Below are 18,514 nucleotides of genomic sequence, written 5' to 3'. Positions count from 1 at the left end.
TAGTACGTTAGAAAATGGTGTTCTGTTTTTGTTTAAAATAAAGGAAGGGCTAAGGAATGATGTGTATAAAGGCATGACAGACTGAATGATGAAACCCGAGCAAAGGAAGAAATGCACACGTGTGTCCCACAGCCTGAGTGCCCTGGGCCTGCCCGAGTCCAGCAAGGACGGCTGACAGGCAGGAGAGGCTGAGGTCCCGAGAGCTGAGTGCGCCCAGAGCTGCACCTGCCCAGGCCCAGAGGACCTTGTGCAACAGCCCAGGTCACAGAGCCACGAGCCTCAGAAACAACCTCCCCAGGGTGCTCTGGTCAGCGCTGTCATTACCATCGACCTTCCCAATTCTCAAGAAGGGAAACAAACAGGGAGAAAATTCAGAGATTAATAAACTGAAGTCTGTGTTTTCCTCTTAGAGGAAATGTTGAAAAGATGCTTTATTCTCTCTCCCCTATGTACACACATCTGTGCCACAGAACACTGGAATGGTTATGTCATTAAACCTTTAATTACATAAGCTGCTTTCAACAATCATGTACAAAGTGGAGATTTTCCAGAGGTGCTGGAGTTGGCAGGTGGCCACCACAGCTCAGCCCTCACCCCTTCACCAAATGCCCTCTGCCAGCTGAGGGAAAAATTCCTCCCTGCCCCTTTGCCCTACAAAGTCAGCGAGCGATGGCCCCAAGGATATGGCAGCATCAAGCTGTGGAGAGTGGCCAACTGGCAGGATTCACCCAGAGATGAGACTTGAGGATCAACCCAAGTCAGAGAATTGGGTTCCCAAGTGCCTTTAGGCATCCAACTCCTGGGCCTTTGGGTCCATGGTGAAGGGAGACCTCCAGCTGCCCAAGCCTCTTACTCATACTCAGGTCAGGCAGGGAGGGCCTGAGGCCAGGCAACTCCAGTCCACCTCCTTTCCGCCAGGAGAGATCTAGGTGCAGAGCTGGCAGTGAGGTGCCTACTCCTGTTGATTTCATTCCCATTTCCACATGCCCATCTGTGAGTCATCCACATGTCCTTATTCCCACACAGTCCCCAGGGCTTTGGGGGGCAAGGGGCTCACAGTTTACAGGTAGCCTGAGCCACTTTGGAGCTGGTTCTTCTGTTCAGGGCTTGACAGATAAAGGCCCCAGCTTCCAGGAGCTTCTGGAGGTTCACACCCTTTGAGAAACAAGTTAGAGGATGCAGTAAGTCACAACATGCCCTCAACACCCAGGGAAACATCAGACTGGACAGAAAACTGTGTAAGGGTGAAGACAACCAGGCCCTTGTTCCTCTGACGACGGAATACCAGTTGCCTGTGAGGTGGTGTCCTCGTGGCATGTGGGGTTCTCCAACTCCAGAGTCCAGCACAGGCCTGGCCCACCGTGGTCAAACACTGAATACTGAAGTAAGGACCGTGAGGCAAAGAGAAACAGGAGTAAAAACACCAACTAAGGGCTTCCCTGGTGGCACAGTGGATAAAAATCTGCCTGCCAGTGCAGGGGACACAGGTTCGATCCCTGGTCTGGGAAGATCCCACATGCCACGGAGCAACTAAGCCTGTGTGCCACAGCTACTGAGGCTGCGCTCTAGAGCCCGTGCTCCGCTACAAGAGAAGCCACCACAATGAGAAGCCCACGCACTGCAACGAAGAGTAGCCTCCGCTCTCCACAACTAGAGAAACCCTGCAACGTAACCTAACGCAGCCAAAAATAAATAAGTGAAAAATTAAAAAAAAAAAAAAAAAAAAACCTAAAAGGGCCACACTGAAAACCTCTTGGTAACAATAGCTACTTCCTGATGCGTACTATCTGCTTAGCTCTGGGCCAAGCACTCCGCATTTTCTTATCCTCATAATGACTCTGTGAGATAGGTGCTGTTATTATTCCCATTTCCTAGGCCCAGAGCTGTGAAGTAATCTGTCAGGTCACACAGCCTGTGAGTGACAGGACTAGGTTTTAAACCCAGTTCTGTCTAATCCAAAAGCACAGATGCTACCCTGCTTCCAACCCACACTGAGGGCCCTTACTGACTCCGGCAGAGCCCTGGGGGGCTAATTCTGCTGCCCTCATTTTTCAGAGAACAAAACAAAGGTCCAGAGGAAACTGACTCGCTTCAGGTCATGGCTTTACCCTTTCAGGGCTCTTTCCCTACACCCCCATGCCCCCTCAGACTGAACCGTCAGACTCACACTGAGGGCCTGCCTCCTCGTGGCCTCCATCTGCCACGCTCTGTTATCCCAAAACATATGACAGAACGGCCCTAATCCCTTGGCACCCTTCTCTTAACTGCACCAGCACCACCACAAAAACCCTGAACAAACCCAGCAGCTTCTGTCCTCCGGCTTCAGGCAGAGCTCTGGTCAGTTCAGGGCTGCCGCCACCGGGAGGCAGGTGACATTACCGTGTGAACGCCCAAGCCGGCCAGCATGTAGACCAGGTCCTCGGTGGCCAAGTTTCCCGATGCTCCGTGTGCATAGGGACAGCCTCCAAGTCCCGCCACGGAAGAGTCCACGACGCTCACTCCCATCTGCAAGCAAGGACGGTGAAGCATGGCTGTCACCGTGGGGACCAGAGCCCACAAAGCCGGTTCTTGCAAACCTACCACCTGCTGCCTGAAATTCTTTGGCTTATGATTCTGTCGACGTGAAAATCCCACTGAAAGAAACTGTTCCTCTTTTTAGTTCCTAAAACAGTGTGAGTCTTTTATGCTACACTGTTTCCTCTGCCAGGAATATCCACCCTCCTTCCTTTCATGGTCAACTCTTCACCTTCTCCTTCTCAGCCTAAAAGCCACCTCCTCAGAGGGGCCCTTCCCGATCACCGACCTAAACTAACCCTCTCCCACTGTTGAGGTTTCAGACCCCTGTTGCTTACCGTGTTCACTCCCCCCCGCCCCCACTCCCTCACCCCACATCAAGCCTCTAACCCCACAGGGGCCTATCCCATTTCTCTAGGTCAGTCACCCCACTTTCCTAATATGACTGTTTCACTTTCTCCTCTCTCCTTAAACCTCAACTCTGAGAAAACAGACCCAGAAGGTAATAGAATCATCTGGCTTAAAGACATGAGCCTCAAGGAGGTAACATGAGAACTAGAAAGAGGGGGAAAAATAAGGTGGCCCCGGATTGCTCTAGCTAACCTGAAGACAACCGGCTAGACTCAGACTATCACTACAGCAAGGCAGCCTGTGGTCAGACACTCGGAAATTTCCGTCTAAGGGGCTGCTGGGCCATGGGACCTTCATTCTGGGCCAGCCCGCAAGAAGCAAGCCTCAAAAGAAACCCAATCTGAGGTCTTAGTCCAATCTTTGGGGAACAGCGTTAAAGGTTCTCCCTCTGAGTGACCTCTGCCTCCCTCCCTACTTCCTGCCCGCTCTTGCTACACACGGGCACACGCGCGCGCACTCACAGCCCTGTGTGCTAGGGCGGGGCCGGGGCACCTGAGTCCTCCCTGACCCCACCTTAGTCTTACAATGCAGTGCTGCCTGGTCACCTTTCCGCTTCCCTTTTTCAACTGCTTAACTTTTTCGTGTCCTTCAAGCCTCCCCTGGCGAATCCTCCCTGACCTCCCCAGCTGGGACTGGGGCCTTGCTGAGCCCCAGGCTTCCTCCCTGTGTGGCATCTGTCACAGTGCATTAGGATTATCACCTGATTCTCGACTGTCTCTCCTAACAGACAGATGCAGGCACTTTCAGGGCAGGGTCACATGTTTGTGTCCGCCATGGCCAGCCGTGGCCTGGCACACAGGTGTGGGCCTTCAGCACAGTGAACGCTTGCTGAAAGAATAAATGAAACATAGCTGTCCTGCCACCATACCCTTCGGGAGGATGGACATGTGCCTCTACTCTGGGACATGCCCTGATTACCTGCAGGGCCATCAAGGTGTTGGCCAGGGCCTGGCCATAGGTGTCATGGCAGTGGACAGCCAGGGCAGCCACTGGCACCTCATGCATGACAGCGGACAGCATATCCTTCATGGTCCCAGGGGTGCCCACGCCAATGGTGTCTCCCAGAGAGATCTCATAGCAGCCCACTGAGTACATCTTCTTGGCAACCTGGGGAAACAAGCAGGCGCTGGGAGGACCCCAGATTCCTCAAGCCAGGGGTCCTTAGCCTACGCAGAACACCTCCACGTGTGAGACACTAAATTCCTATCAGACCACAGACTCCTTACAACTTTATGAGTGGGAATGACGATCCTCCTTCTACTTGTCAGGAGACTGGGACGTAAGGAGCAGAGCTGGCCACTGGGTGCGGGCCCTGGGGCCCCAACCCCTATGCTTTCCTCCCGTGCGTGCCTCAAACTCCATCCAGTCCTCCACTTAACCACCTTCACACACTGTGTCAGACCCAGGGACCAGAATCAGTAGAATTGATTCCTTTCGCGTAGCTCTATCCTTGGTAGGAAGATGTGTGAAATCATGGGTCTGGGGTGCTAGTTATATATTTTTAAGAGAAGTACATAACTATTAAAACTTTTAGAAGTGCATCTGTCAACCCCTAAAATCACTGCAAAACCAGAGCAGTATATGCCCCACCTGAGGAGACGCTGCTCCACACTGCTGTGCTGGAGAAGGGGGGGGAAGGCGGAGGTGGGGTCAGGGATGTGGTGATACTCAACGGTGGTCTGATGGATAAAGAAATCGGTGAGCCCCCTCCGCGGCTGCCCATGTGGACAGAATGACAAGGAGCCATGGCAGCCAGTGGGCGGCAGCGGGTGCAGCAGAAGCGGCAGGCTCGGGGGTGACGTGATGCTGAAGTAAAACCCCAGTTCCGCTGCTCACTAGCTATGGGACCTTGGCTACGGACCTAACTTTCCTGAGCTTCAGCTTCTGCTTCTGAAAAACAGTGACGAGCCTTTGCAGGATACAGGGAGGACTGGCGGCAACAGGAGGCTGAGATTCTGGACGACAGCAGCCACTCTCAATGAGCAGTTGCTACTGTTACCAATGCTCATTTCCGGGTGCTACCTGGTGTGTGGGAAGAGCAAGAGGGCTTTAGAGGTACGCCAGGTGGGGGTTGAGACCTGGTTTCACCATTTGCAACCTGCATGGCAAGTTAGTCTGTTTCCTCAACTGTAAAATGGAATAACAATAACACCAAATTTGCTGGGTGCTTTTGTGGACAAAATGACATAAGTTCTTGGGCTGTTCAAGTTCATTTCCCGCCCTGTGTTATTCTAAGAGGATGTCAATGGTCTCTCCAGCCACTACAAGGAAGCCCTCTGCAGAGGATTCTCACCTCACCTCACCTGTCCACTGACCAGACTGGAAACTGTGTCAGGGGCTTTCACCCTGGGGTAGAGGGCAGGGGCTTCGGAGACTCCATGCCAGGCTAGGAGGTGGCCCTCCAGGGGTGAGCACAGGGCTGTGCTCTCAGAGGGGCTTAATGAAGGAGCTGGGCAAAGAAATGAAATCCGTGACCCACCATGAAAGTGTGGCGAGAGCAACCTACGCACTCAGGGGCAGGCACGGGAGCCAACGCTCACGAAATCCCCCCACACGCACCTCAGCTACTTTAGCCGGGGAGATCTTCCCTTCGTAGGGGCATCCGAGCACACAGGAGACGTACCTGTGGGAAAACAGGGAGGATTGGTGTCAGTGCCCCCGGGCTCTTTGGCCAGCAGAGCTGGGGCAGGGTGGCTGCTTGACACACATCCCTGGTTAGCCTGCACCCAAACCTGAAGCCAGGCGGGAGGCCAAGGGCCTGGCTGAGAGGCTAACTCAATGCCGGCGAGCGGGCGAAGGCAGTGCTGCTCAGTGCCAGGAGCGGGCAGTGCAGCGCCACAGCGGGGAGGGCAAGAAACTAACAGGCCTGTAGTTCAGGAAGCAGGCGACACACAGAGAGGCAGCCAGAGACCAACCAAGGGGGAGGAGAAGCTAAAGAGGGCACTATGGGCAGCCAGCGGAGCCGCACGGAGTGAGGCCACGCTTGGGAGAGGACTAAGGACGGGTGAAAGCAAAGCGGGAACGAAAAAGCTGGGCCAGCTGAGGGCCAAGGGACCGGCTGCTCCGACTGAGTGGCCAGAGGGTTCAAACACTCATTTATTCAACTGATATATACCGAGCTGCCCACGGTGTGCCAGGCACTGGGGAAGCGCAGTGAGCAAGACTGAAAAGATCCCCACCGCCACAGAGCTTAAGGTTTCAGGTAGGGAGACAGCGATAAAAGAGTGATCTAGGGCTTCCCTGGTGGCGCAGTGGTTGGGAGTTCGCCTGCCGATGCAGGGGACACGGGTTTGTGCCCCAGTCCAGGAAGATCCCACATGCCGCAGAGCGGCTGGGCCCGTGAGCCATGGCCGCTGAGCCTGCGCGTCCGGAGCCTGTGCTCCACAACGGGAGAGGCCGCAGCGGTGAGAGGCCCGCATACAGCAAGCAAACAAACAAACAAAAAGTCTAATAAGGGAAGGACATAATCTCAAAAAGTGACGTGCTATGAAGGAAAGACAAGGGAAGTGTGACAGGAGCAACCAGAGGAGGCCAGCAACAGTAGGATGGCCCAGAAGACCTCTGTGAGGACGCGAAGCTGGAGCTGAGATGGGAGGAGAGCCGTGTTCCGGGCAGAGAGAAGAACCAGCGTAGAGTCCCTGAGACCGAAGAGTAGGTGTGTTCAAGACACAGAACAAAGGACAAAACAGCTGAGGTATGGGCAGCAAGGGGCAAAGAAGTACAACATGAGGTTGGAGAGGAGGCCACCGGCCTGATCGTGGGGTCTTGCGAGTTACGGTGAGGAGTCTGGATCTTGGGTGTAGCCAGCTTCTATGTCCACCCACCCCATTCAGACTGAGGCTCCATTAAAACCTTTTAGAGTCTTACAAAGTACTCTGCGTATTATGAGGCATAATAAGTGTCTGCTGGATAAATACATTTCAGACTCAAACATCTCAGTGTATTTTTCCATCTTAATCCTTCTTCTTACTCTCCAATCACTGCTGAGCACAGAAAAGCTAAAGAAATACTGAGGAAAGAGCACAGGCTTGGGAGTCAGGAAGACCTGACATGCCCTTGCTTCCCCATCCATCTATCCGCCCGTCGGTTCCTGAGCACCTACTATGTGCTAGGCCCAGAGCTGGGAGAGGGAGTACAGCAGGGACTGAGGTGGGCTCTGCCCTCACGGAGAGCAGAGTCTAGTGGGCGATGGGAGGCAGAGGAGAATTTAACAAGCAGGTAAGTGCTTTGTTAGAGGATGTTCAGGGGACTCTGGGAGCCCAGAGGAGGGACACCAACTCCACCTAAGGGAAGAGAAAGCTTCGTGGAGAAACTGGCATCCATGAGAGGACCTGAAGATGAGCAGGAGTTAGCCCTGACAAGTAGGATGTAGGAGGAAGAGTGTCCTGAGTCTACAGAAAGCACGTGCAAAGGCCCAGAGGCAGGAGAGAACTGGGCCATGTGACAAATGGGAAGAAAGTCCAGCTGGCTGGACTGCGGTGTGCTGAGGAAGCGGGGCCAGAAGAGGGATGTGAGCTGCAGAGAGTGACAGGGGCTGAAGAACGCAGGGGCTTGTAAACCACGTTGAAAAGCCTGGAGTTGAGTCACTGACAGGGTTTAACCAGGGAGTGATGTGATCAGATGTGTACTCCTGAAACAGCGTTCTGGCTGCAGTTTGCTGTGTGACCTTACAGCAGACTCTTCATCCTTCCTGAGCCTCAGTTTTGTCATCTGGAAGCGGGGACAGACGCCTCCTTGCTGGGCGAGTGTGAGGCTACAATTAGATAATACATGGACAACGCCTGTCACTACTGCTATTAAAGACGTGATGTCGGAGACGTCTTAGAGGCCGAAGGGATTCCTCAGGGATGTGTGAAGAGTTGGTGGTGGAGCCAGGATTAAACTGACCTCCACAAACCCTGTTTAGTGTCTGTCCTGCTAGATTCCTCTGGTGAACTGACCCAAAAATCAGGTTTGGAGAAAGCACTTGCCAGGATTTCTTCTGACCAAATTTACTTGGGAAAAGATGTCTGGGTGTGGAGCTTGGGCTGCCTGCACCCAGGATAAGGAGTCTGTGAGGCATGGTCACTGGAGTTAAAGCCTGGCCCTATTCCAGAATGGTACTGAGGAAATAAAGAGAGGCAGCACCAATGTGGTCAGACTCACCCCCGCACAGGGATACTGGCTGCCCGAGCTGCCTTCAAGATTTCGTCAAACCGCTGCACACTCTCATCTATGGAGCAGTTGATGTTCTTCTTGCTGAAGAGCTCGGAGGCAGCTCCAAAGACAGCCACTTCCTTGGCTCCAGCAGCAACCTGCCAACGGCCAGGTGAATTCCTTTCAGCATTTTTCTCTTCAAGGAATACCCACACAGAGTGGCAAAAACCTTTGTCTAATGGTGAATTTTATGATATATGAATATTATAAGTTGATTTGTGTCCTTCCCAAAGACATGTTGAAATGCTGACCCCCAGTACCTCAGAACATGACCTTGTTTGGCAATAGGGTCATTGTAGATGTAATAGCTAAGGTGAAGTCATATTAGTCCCTCTTCCCTTATACGATTGCGCCCATGTGAAGACAGACACAGAGGAAAGGCCAGCGAGGGGGAAGCAGATACTGGAGTGACGCACCTAAAAGCGGAGGAACACTGAGGATTGCCAATCATCACCAGAAACTAGGAGAGAGGCGTGGAAAGATTCTCTCTCAGAGACCTCAGAGGAACCAACCTGGGCTTCCCTGGTGGCGCAGTGGTTAAGAATACACCTGCCAACGCAGGGGACACGGGTTCGAGCCCTGGTCCGGGAAGATCCCACATGCCGCGGAGCAACTAAGCCCGTGAACCACAACTACTGAGCCTGCACTTTAGAGCCCCCGAGCCACAACTACTGAGCCCACACACCTAGAGCCCGTGAGCCAAAACTACTGAGCCCGCATGCCTAGAGCCCATGGTCTGCAACAAGAGAAGCCATCATAATGAGAAGCCTGCGCACCAGAACGGAGAGTAGCCCCTGCTCGCTGCAACTAGAGAAAGCCCACGCACAGCAACAAAGACCCAACGCAACCAAAAATAAATACATAAATAAATTTAAAAAAAAAAGAAGAAGGAACCAACCCTACTGACACCTTGATTTAGGACTTCTAGCCTCCAGAACTGTGAGAGAATACACTTCTATTGTTTTAAGCCACCTAGATTTTTCATATTTTATAATGGCAGCCCTAGGAAATTAATACAGTGAGTTATATCTCAATAAAAAAGAAGCCTTGGCCTTCCCCAAGGACCAACACTGCTGCTGCCGTCACCACCCTGGAAGTCACTCTTTTTATTTTGCGGTACGCGGGCTTCTCACTGTTGTGGCCTCTCCCGTTGCAGAGCACAGGCTCCGGACGCGCAGGCTCAGCGGCCATGGCTCACGGGCCCAGCCGCTCCGCGGCATGTGGGATCGTCCCGGACTGGGGCACGAACCCGTGTCCCCTGCATCGGCAGGCAGACTCTCAACCACTGCGCCACCAGGGAGGCCCTGGAAGTCACTCTTAAAAGAAGCTTTTTGCCTAAATTCGGAATCAACATCTCCAATGACGTTCTCATGTAAAATTATAAGAAAGTTGACAGATACTAGCAACCACCTTTAACTCTTGTGGAGAGCTCGATCACCTTTTTTTAAAGAGGAGATGGGCAACAACAAGAGCTAACGTTTATTAAGCACTTATCTTCTACCAGGCTCTTACTAAGCAACTCATGTGCATCCTATCTTCTGAAATCCTCACAATGTTAGGTACCATCATTAACCTTATTTTATAGGCAGAACCTGAGGCTCAGAGAGGTTTAGCAGCTTGTCAAGATCAGAGAGCTGGGAGTGGCAGTGCCAGGACTGCCCCCAGGTCTGTCTGACGGTGCCCATCACTGCTGGAGACAAGTCATTCAGACAGACATCCTGGGACAGGGACTGAGCCCAGGGACAAGACAGAGGCCAATGCCATCAATCTCATTTCAGGGGCCCCCACCAAAAACAGATCTCTTACCGCTGCCTGGAAGCCTTTGAAATTTGGGGTCAGCACTGGGTAGCTGATGCCGGGAAATTTCTGGATGCCCTTCATGACTTCAGCGTGGTCAGCCATCTGAGAGCCAAAGGAGACACTGCCAAGTCACCACCAAGGGCAGGCAGAGTTCAGGTAGAGAAAAACGTTTTAGCACAAAATCTCTGTTCTCCAGGACCCTTGCAGAATGAGTCCTTTCGCAGAGCTGAGTCTCCCCAATGCTCTTACTATTTGTTTGACTGCTCATGAGCGAGAAGGCTCCTTGGCATGGGTGAGATCCCCAGTCTCTCCATACGGCTAACACTGTCAACTCTACATAAGGAGCAACAGCAGCAATGGTACTTGTAGCCATTTGCTGAGAATGTGCTCCGAGCCCGGCACCGTGCTCAGTGCCATCTAACTCAGTTGGAACAGGATCTTTCTTCCCACTTGACTATCTCTGTGAAGCAGGAGTCGCCAGTCTTTCCCCTTCACAAACGCAGAAGCCACACCTCTAGACAGGCCTAGAGATTCTAGACTTCTTAGAGCCAGAAGAGACCTGAGAGGTCATCTTGAAGCTGGAGAGGGGAAGGCCTCACCAAGCTCACCACGCAAGTCGGGGCAGGGCCAAGACTGAATCCAAGCCACCTGCCTCCCGGGGCATGCTCTTTTGCTGCACATGCTACTATGAAGCACAGAGAGCTCTCAAAGCCAGAGACCTGGAAACTTACGTTCCTGACTTCTACTGACTTCCAGGGCAAGTGCAAAACTTTACATCCCTCTCATCTGAGACATGCCTGAGGGCTGGGGCTCACCTGGGGAACCCATTTGGGAGACACAAAGCTGGTGGCTTCTATAACAGGAAGTCCTGCTTCGGAAAGCATGTCTATCAGTTTGATTTTCATTGGAGTAGGTATAATATTCTGTAATGCAGAGAAAAACCAGAAGAGACAGGTTGGCAAAGTCAGTAATAAAATGGTCTCAGAATGCAGCCTGTTAGTTCAAAGCTTTTACTACAGCAAGCACTTCACTATCTCAACTTTCAAACACTAACATGAATTCACATGTAATCCTGGCCAACAGGTGCAGAACAAGGCTTGTCTTCGAATTCTACAGATAGCATTTTGCAGTGGAAGCAGTTTCTCACTTGAAAATGAGTTAATACTGACATGGAGACAATATTTTCCTGTCATATAGGCTTTTAAACTAAATTTTTGTTGCTTTATGACCCCATCATAAACAAAGTGCCATGGCCTGAAAGGGCAGAGATGACTAACCTTCTGGGTCCTATGAGATGTGGCCTCCAAAGGGTCACACCCTCCCCCTTCTGTCTCTCAGCTGGCACAGGATCTCATCCTCACATGATCAGCCTACTGCTTCTCTGTCCCTCACCATGTCTAGCTGCTCACCAGACTCTGTGGACTCCTATATCCAAATCTACCATCATTATCCCATGTATGTTACGGCATGGTCACAGTCACTCTACCAATTCCTCCCACACAGGAATCCTTCTAAAACACAGTCTCCATTATCTCACTCTCCTGCTCAAAAGCCTTCCATGGCTCCCTAGTACTTACAGGATTTAGGTCAAAAATCCTAAAAACTCCAAGTCCTTCTCGCCAGGCCCTTCCACCCCCAATTTCTCTCCCACTGCTTTAATTTAATCTATTCCACAAGTAATTTTTGAGAGCCTTCTATGTTCCAAGGATTGTGCTAGGAGCTACAGATACAGCGGTGAGCAGAACAGACATGATCCTGTCCTCAGAGAGCTTACAGCTTATTGTTTCCAACCAACACTCACTATTAAAGGTAGGCTGATCATGCTTTAAAAAAAATTTTTTTAAAGAGGTTTTCTTATTGAAAAAATAATACATGATTATTTCAGAAAAACATGCCAAAAACAAAAGAAAACCACCCTTAAAACCTCCCAGAGATAACACTCTTAATACCCTGACAGGTAACTTTCTAGATCTGTGCAGTCCAGTACATTAGACATGAGCCATACGTGGTTATTTAAATTTTAATTAATTAAAATTACATTAAAAAATTCAATTCCCAGCCACACTAGTCACATTTCAAGTGCCCAACAGCCACAAGTGTCTAGTGGCTACTGTACGGGACAGCTCAAGCCTAGGACACTTCTGTCTTCACAGAAGTTCTACTGGACAGCACTGCTCTATGATCCTTTTCTAGGCAGATGCTCCCACACATATATAAACTTTTTTGTTTCTTACACACGAAGTATAAGATTAAATATATATATATAGACACTATCTTATAATCTGATTACATCTTAATATACTCCTATATTATTAATGGCTTCACAATATTCCATTTTATGAAGTCATTAATGTATTTGAGTTATCTTTCCTCCTACTGAACATTTAGGTTGTTTCCAGCTGTTCTGCTGTTACAACAGGGTTTTAAGGAACATCTGCAAGGCTAAATCTTTGCATGTGACTTTCATGACTTCCTTTGGACAAATCCCCTTATGTGCAATTGCTGGATCAAAGGCACGCCCTCACCTTCCCTCTGCACTCCTGCAGCACTCACCGTCCACCCCCCCCCGCCACACCCACAGGGCCTTAAGGTGGACCCAGGGTCACAACACTTGTGGCTGAACTGTCACAGGTGCCTGCCTGGCCTCCCCGACCCAGCTCTAAGTTGGGTATAGTTCTGTACCCAACACATGGAACTCTCGAAGCCTGCAAAAACTTTTTTGGTTGATTTCCATCCTTACCTTTTCATTTTGTAGTCCGTCTCTGGGACCAACTTCCACAATTTTCACTTGCTTTGGGAAAGTACCCACAGATGAGGTGCTAACCTTGGGTTTAAAAGAGGAAACAAAAAGTAACAGGAGGAAATTGTCACAATTCTCCAGGGGGGCAAATCTGAAAGAATGTATCCATCTTCACTGATACTGAGACAAGAAGCAATATTTCTCACCCCTTAATTCACATTTGCTCTGTTTTAGAATCAAGAACAACAAAAAAAATTCACTTAGAAACAGGAACAGAATAAGACAGCAGTCCCCAACCTTGTTGGCACCAGGGACTGGTTTCGTGGAAGACAATTTTTCCACGGACTGTGTGTGTGGGGGAGGGGATGGTTTCGGGACGATTCAAGCACATTACATTTATTGTGCGCTTTATTTCTATTATTACATTGTAATATATACTGAAATAATTATGCAACTCATCATAATGCAGAATCAGTGGGATCCCTGAGCTTGTTATCCTGCAACTAGATGGTCCCATCTGGGGGCGATGGGAGACAATGACACTTGAAGTGTGTGGCTTATGTCCAGTCTACTCCATAAGATGCAGTTTGTCACTTGCCACTCACTGATAGGGTTTTGATATGAGTCTGCAAGCAACTGATTTATTATGGTCTCTGCGCAGTCAAACCTCTCTGCTAATGATAATCTGTATTTGCAGCTGCTCCCCAGCGCTAGCATCACCGCCTCAGCTCCACATCAGATCATCAGGCATTAGATTCTCACAAGGAGCGAGCAACCTAGATCCCTCACATGTGCAGTTCACAGTAGAGCTCGCGCTCCTGTAAGAATCTAATGCTGCCGCTGATCTGACAGGAGGCGGAGCTCAGGCGGTAATGGGAGTGATTCGGAGCGGCAGATGAAGCTTCGCTCACTTGCCCACCGCTCACCTCCTGCTGTGCGGCCTGGTTCCTAACAGGCCACAGACCGATGCTGGTCCATGGCCCGAGGGTTGGGGACCTCTGGAGTAAGTGATTCATGCTCCCAGTACAGGGCCATTTCCAACTCTCCTTTAGTCCAGACCCATTTCCAACCACCTGACAGTTGAGCATTTAGGTTTTTACTTTTTTAAATTATTTTTTTTAAATATTTATTTAGTTGGTTGCGCTGGGTCTTAGTTGTGGCTCACCGGCTCCTTAGTTACGGCATATGGGCTCCTTAGTTGCGGCATGCATGTGGGATCTAGTTCCCTGACCAAGGATCGAACCCGGGCCACCTTGCATTGGGAGCGTGGCGTCTTAACCACTGCACCACCAGGGAAGTCCCTAGGTTTTTTTCAAACAAACCCATTTGCACTCTCAAACACAGATGTCCCTAAACAGAACTTTAATTACTCCTAAAGCCCAGTCCGACTTGAGTCTTCCTATCTCAGTAAGAAGCATCACATACACCCTGTTGCCTAAGCCAGAAACCTGACTCATTCCTTCCCCACTCACCATAGCCTATAAGATTCTTATCATCTGACTCCTGCCAATCTCCGAGAACTCATTACTGGTTCCTACTGTTCTGCACTCACCCCTCAGATGGGTCACTATACTCCAGACCCACCAGCCTTTCTCCCATAGCAGGGCCTCAGGGCTTACAGTTCCTCTGCCCAGGATGCTCCTCACCTGGCCCTTCCCACATCTGGCTCCCTCTCATCTTTCAGTCATAGATAGGCCCCTCTGACTACCCTTTGTAAAGCTGCCAATCCCCTCACCCTCATTATTTTCTATTTCAGGACTATAATTACTTCCTTGAGAGCACTGCAAATAATACCTGCTCAATGATTCCTCCAGTAGAATGTATGCTCTATGAGCGACTTTGTCGTAACCTCCACTTCCTCTCACGTTTGACACTGTGCTTGGCACAAAGGAGGCACTCATTAAATAGTTATTAAAACAACAAATAAATGCATGAAGGGCATACCTGCCCCAGAGGAGGGCAATTACTGAGTGTGGTGAGAAGCAGTCTTGGACTTTGTGGGGTTGTGGGGATGGACGGGGCTCTGTTCTCTTATAATCATAGGCTGGGTGATGACAAGGAGAGTGAGTCTGAGAGGAGATAAAACCTTCAGCAGTTGAAGACATTAAAAAAAGGCCCCGAGTCTCCTCTGTGTAAAGTCTGTCCTATATAAAGTCCTCTATAGGAAATCTCCCCCTCCCGACCACCACCAAGTAATACAAGGCTTTTTTGCCCTCTTTCCTCTATTCTTCTTAGTACTACTCAATACTGTTTAAATTAATTACATTTTACCAGATTCGCTCTGGATAAACATATTGCAATGGGGCAAGGGGAGAGGGGTACTGGGAATCTGACAAGGATCCCAAATTCCTGAAACCCTTAAGGAAGGAAATATTCCCAGCTATGAATCAGCTGGAACTTAAACAACTCACCTGAATTGGCTTTGGTTTTAGCCAGTAAAGCTTCCTAGAGACTAAGGTGATGAGCCACTGAATTTCAGGGTGTCAATAGGCTAGGTTGGAAGGTCCCTGCAAGTTGAATATCCCTCCAAAAGGTATGTTCAGCCTCTGCTGGTACATTACCCTAAAAGGATCGCACTGGAATGTAAGCTCCATGAGGCAGGGACTTTGTTTTATTCATTGTTATGTTTCCAAGGCCTTGCTACCTAATATGGGCTCAATAAATAACCAGTGAATGTTGTTGAAAGAATGTAAAACCTGTTTCCAAGTTCCTTTTGTGAGAACAGAATAAACTCAATTCTACTTCCTTCCCCATAACAACTCTTCATGCTAACAACAAAACAAGCATTTACTATTATTGAAGCATTTACTATTTGCCAGGCACTTAAAAGAGCCTTTTACATATTAACCCATACTATCCTCTCAACAACCTTATTAGGTAGGAACTATTATAATCCCCATTTTACTGTGAGAAATCTGAAGTCCAAGGAGATTAAGTAATTTTCCCAAGGTCACATGGTTAGCTAGTCACTGAGCTCATATCTGAACCAAGCAGTGTGGATCTAGAGCCTATGCTCTTAACCCCTAGGCCATGTTGCCTCTGCCACCCTTCGGTCCCCCCCGTCTTCTCTCGCCTTGGTTAAACACCCAATTCATTCCCTCTGTAAAGTTCTGCATAGAAATAATCCCCTCTAACCACACAAATCCTGGGCCACAGCCTCCTGAGCTATGGTACCTTTATCAACAGCTAAAACTGACTAAAGCCCAGTGCTAACTTCCAGACATCAGCACCTCATTTAGTCCCTACATGACAGGAACTATCACTATTCCAATTCCATAGAGGAGGAAACAGCCTCAGAAAACCCCAAATCACACAGGTAGGAAGTGAGGAAGTTTGGATTTAACCGTCTGGTTCTGACATCAAGTCCGTGCAAGTTACCCCATGGAGGGAGGGACTACTACCAGCATTTCATTACACCAGGAATTTTTTCAAATCACATTTGCATCCACCATCTCATTTAATTTTCTTAACTTTTCAAGCTGGACTTACTGGATTTATTTGCGATGAGCAATCGGTGGGGGAAGGTGGTCTAGTAGACACTGAAGTGGTTTTCTGAGAGGGGCCCCTACTGCCAAGGCAGTGTAATTTTTACCAGTTTAAACTCCTCCTAAACTCTAAGGCAACAACTGAGCAATCACTTACTAAGAGCTAGAACAATGTTAAATGCTTTACTTACGTTTTCCTTAATCTCCAAACCAACCCTGAGGTAATGTTTTCTCACGTCATAGATCAAGAAAACCAGGGTTTAGAGACCTGTCACTCAACCGCAAAAGTGGCTTCAGAACCACTGGGACATCTCAGCTCGAGCTTTACCCAACACAATGTATTCAACCCTTTATACAATTAGGTTCTCCTACACTTTCCTTCCACTCACTGAGCATGGGCGAGAGATGGAAACACCAGGATCAAACTGGCCCAAAGTACAATTCCAAGGGAATCACAACTGGCCACACGCGATCTAAGTCCTGCTCAGCACGCTGGGATAGCTCGCCAAGCGTCCCCAAATGCAACAAGAGCTGGAAATGGAGACGGACGGAGGGGGATGACCTGGGTTTCTCCACTCGAACTGGCAGGGTAATCATGATTTTTTTAATGAGGGACTTGGGGAAGTCTGAAGCTCAGTTACAGGGAGACACATGCCAGGGTCACCAGAAAGAGCCTTGGCCAGGGAATGAGGACGCCTGGGATGGCGACCCAGGTCTCCACAACCCGGGCGAGTCGCTCCCCATCTCTGGGCCTCAGTTTCCCCACGCCCCTCAAGGGATTTGGACGAGTCAGAGAGGGTCCAAGATTCCAAAGCCCTCCCAACCCTCCTGGCGTGATGAGCTGTCCGGCTTCTCCTCTCAGAGAGCAGCCGCTATGGGCCAAGCCCCCGACCTGACCATCACGGTGCCTTCAGGACCGCCCCTGGGCGGGCCGGGGCACTTACAGCCCGGAGGGACGCCGAGCCCACCAGTCTCCACAGGAGCGCCTTCTTCACTGTCGCCATCTTCACCCAGCTTCCCCGGCGGCAACCCAGCGGAGCCCCACGTGACCACGACAGCCAGGTGGGCGGGGCCCCGCCTGTGGGGCGGGGCCTCTGGAGCGCCGTGGTGACGCCCTACGCTGGCTCTGTGCCCTGTCTGTCTACGTTTTTATTTCTTCTGGTCAGTGCTTCCCTAGCCGTTGTTTATGCGCGCCCTTTGTGTGCCAGACGAAGTGAGGCGCTAGGACTATAAAGATGAACAAAAATTAACCAAAGTCTCTGACTTAATGGGTTTGTAGTCTGGGAGATGTGGGAAGACAGATATTAACAGTCACACGAATAGTTGTAGGATTACCTTCCGCATTAATAAGATGAAGCATTACTATTCGCCACGCACTGTTCTGAGTTATTTGCATGTATTAACTCATTCATCACGATCTTCAGGACTTAAATGCAGGCAGTCGACTCCAGAGAGAGAAGCATCCTTTGATTGAAGAATGAGTAAAATTTACCCAGGTAAAGAGGATACAAGAAAAACTTTCCCGACAGAGCATAGCATATGCAGAGGACCCGAGGCAAAGAAATTGAACGCCCAGAGCAGTGTTTTTCAAAATGTGTGTTGTACCTCATTGGTAATAATATCAATTTAGTGGGTACTTTTTCAAAGAAATAGAATAGAAAATATCAGAGTACATTGTAAGTAGTAAAGCTAAGTACTGTACTGCTTTACAAAACTTTTGTTTGTTAATGCATAACAAACTAGGTTGCACTATAAAATAAAATTCTTTCTGTAAGCTGCAATTAGAAATGTTTGAAAACATTGTTTTAGAGAGATGAAAAGAAGGCCACAATGACTGGAGAGCCGGCAGGGAGTTAGAAGGAGTCTTCTTACTAAGATGGGAGAGATTGACAGGGACTGTACCATAGGGCTTTGGAGAACACGTTAATAACAGCTATCCTAATAGCAATGCTTTTGAAGGATTTTAAGCAGGAAGATACGATCAAATTTGCATTTTGTAAGTAGTTACTGGGTGGGTGGATATCCTACTAGTAAGTGCACTGACTGGCATTCTCAGGAGAGGCAGAGAAGGCACTATCCCTGTTTTCAAGGGACTCAGATTTTAGCTAGGGAGAGAACAAGACATGATAAGTGTTTTGTTATGCTTCCACAGCACCAAAAATTTTCTCCATCATAACAGAGCACTACTGACAGAATCCTCAAGCCTGCAGCTAGAGGGCTGAACTTGACCCCGAAATACTAGCATGACATTTAAAAATAAATATGACATTTGAGACTTGTACACTGAAAAGTACAAACCATTGCTGAAATTAAAGAAGACATAAGTAAATGAAAAGATATCCATGTTCATGAATTGGAAGATTTAATG

At 49.4% G+C, this 18,514-nt stretch overlaps 1 protein-coding gene across 6 annotated transcripts; it reads right to left on the bottom strand.

Moving 5' to 3' along the window:
• Nucleotides 1-276: 276 nt before the first annotated feature.
• Nucleotides 277-17,189, bottom strand: HMGCL (3-hydroxy-3-methylglutaryl-CoA lyase). Of its 6 annotated transcripts, XM_089899184.1 has the most exons (10): nucleotides 15,073-17,040; nucleotides 14,456-14,534; nucleotides 12,662-12,745; nucleotides 10,737-10,844; nucleotides 9,928-10,023; nucleotides 8,071-8,219; nucleotides 5,485-5,548; nucleotides 3,844-4,032; nucleotides 2,380-2,505; nucleotides 283-1,155 (listed from the first exon to the last, which is right to left on the bottom strand). In XM_089899184.1, exons 4-10 carry the CDS (start codon nucleotides 10,824-10,826, stop codon nucleotides 1,054-1,056), a joined length of 816 nt encoding a protein of 271 aa, XP_089755310.1. In that variant the 5' UTR covers nucleotides 10,827-10,844; nucleotides 12,662-12,745; nucleotides 14,456-14,534; nucleotides 15,073-17,040; the 3' UTR covers nucleotides 283-1,053. The 6 variants fall into 6 exon arrangements, with proteins under 6 accessions (XP_022407483.1, XP_022407487.1, XP_089755310.1 ...); XM_022551775.3 differs by lacking the exons at nucleotides 14,456-14,534; nucleotides 15,073-17,040 and adding an exon at nucleotides 17,091-17,189 and having other exon boundaries at nucleotides 277-1,155; XM_030763871.2 differs by having other exon boundaries at nucleotides 14,456-17,040.
• Nucleotides 17,190-18,514: the final 1,325 nt, after the last annotated feature.

Source organism: Delphinapterus leucas, chromosome 1 (genome assembly GCF_059928025.1).
Source record: "Delphinapterus leucas isolate spDelLeu-1000000601 "Yukka" chromosome 1, BTC_Dleu_Yukka2, whole genome shotgun sequence".
Taxonomy (NCBI): domain Eukaryota; kingdom Metazoa; phylum Chordata; class Mammalia; order Artiodactyla; family Monodontidae; genus Delphinapterus; species Delphinapterus leucas.
This window is presented reverse-complemented; position numbering and strand designations above follow the sequence as displayed.

Coding starts and splice junctions, on each gene's coding strand:
- HMGCL (XM_022551775.3), bottom strand. CDS start 17,150: ATGGCGACAGTGAAGAAGGCGCTCCTGTGGAGACTGGTGGGCTCGGCG. Junction 2,506..3,843: donor ACACCTTGATGGCCCTGCAG/GTAATCAGGGCA, acceptor CCTTGCTTGCAG/ATGGGAGTGAGCGTCGTGGA. Junction 1,156..2,379: donor CCGGCTTGGGCGTTCACACG/GTAATGTCACCT, acceptor TGTTTCTCAAAG/GGTGTGAACCTCCAGAAGCT.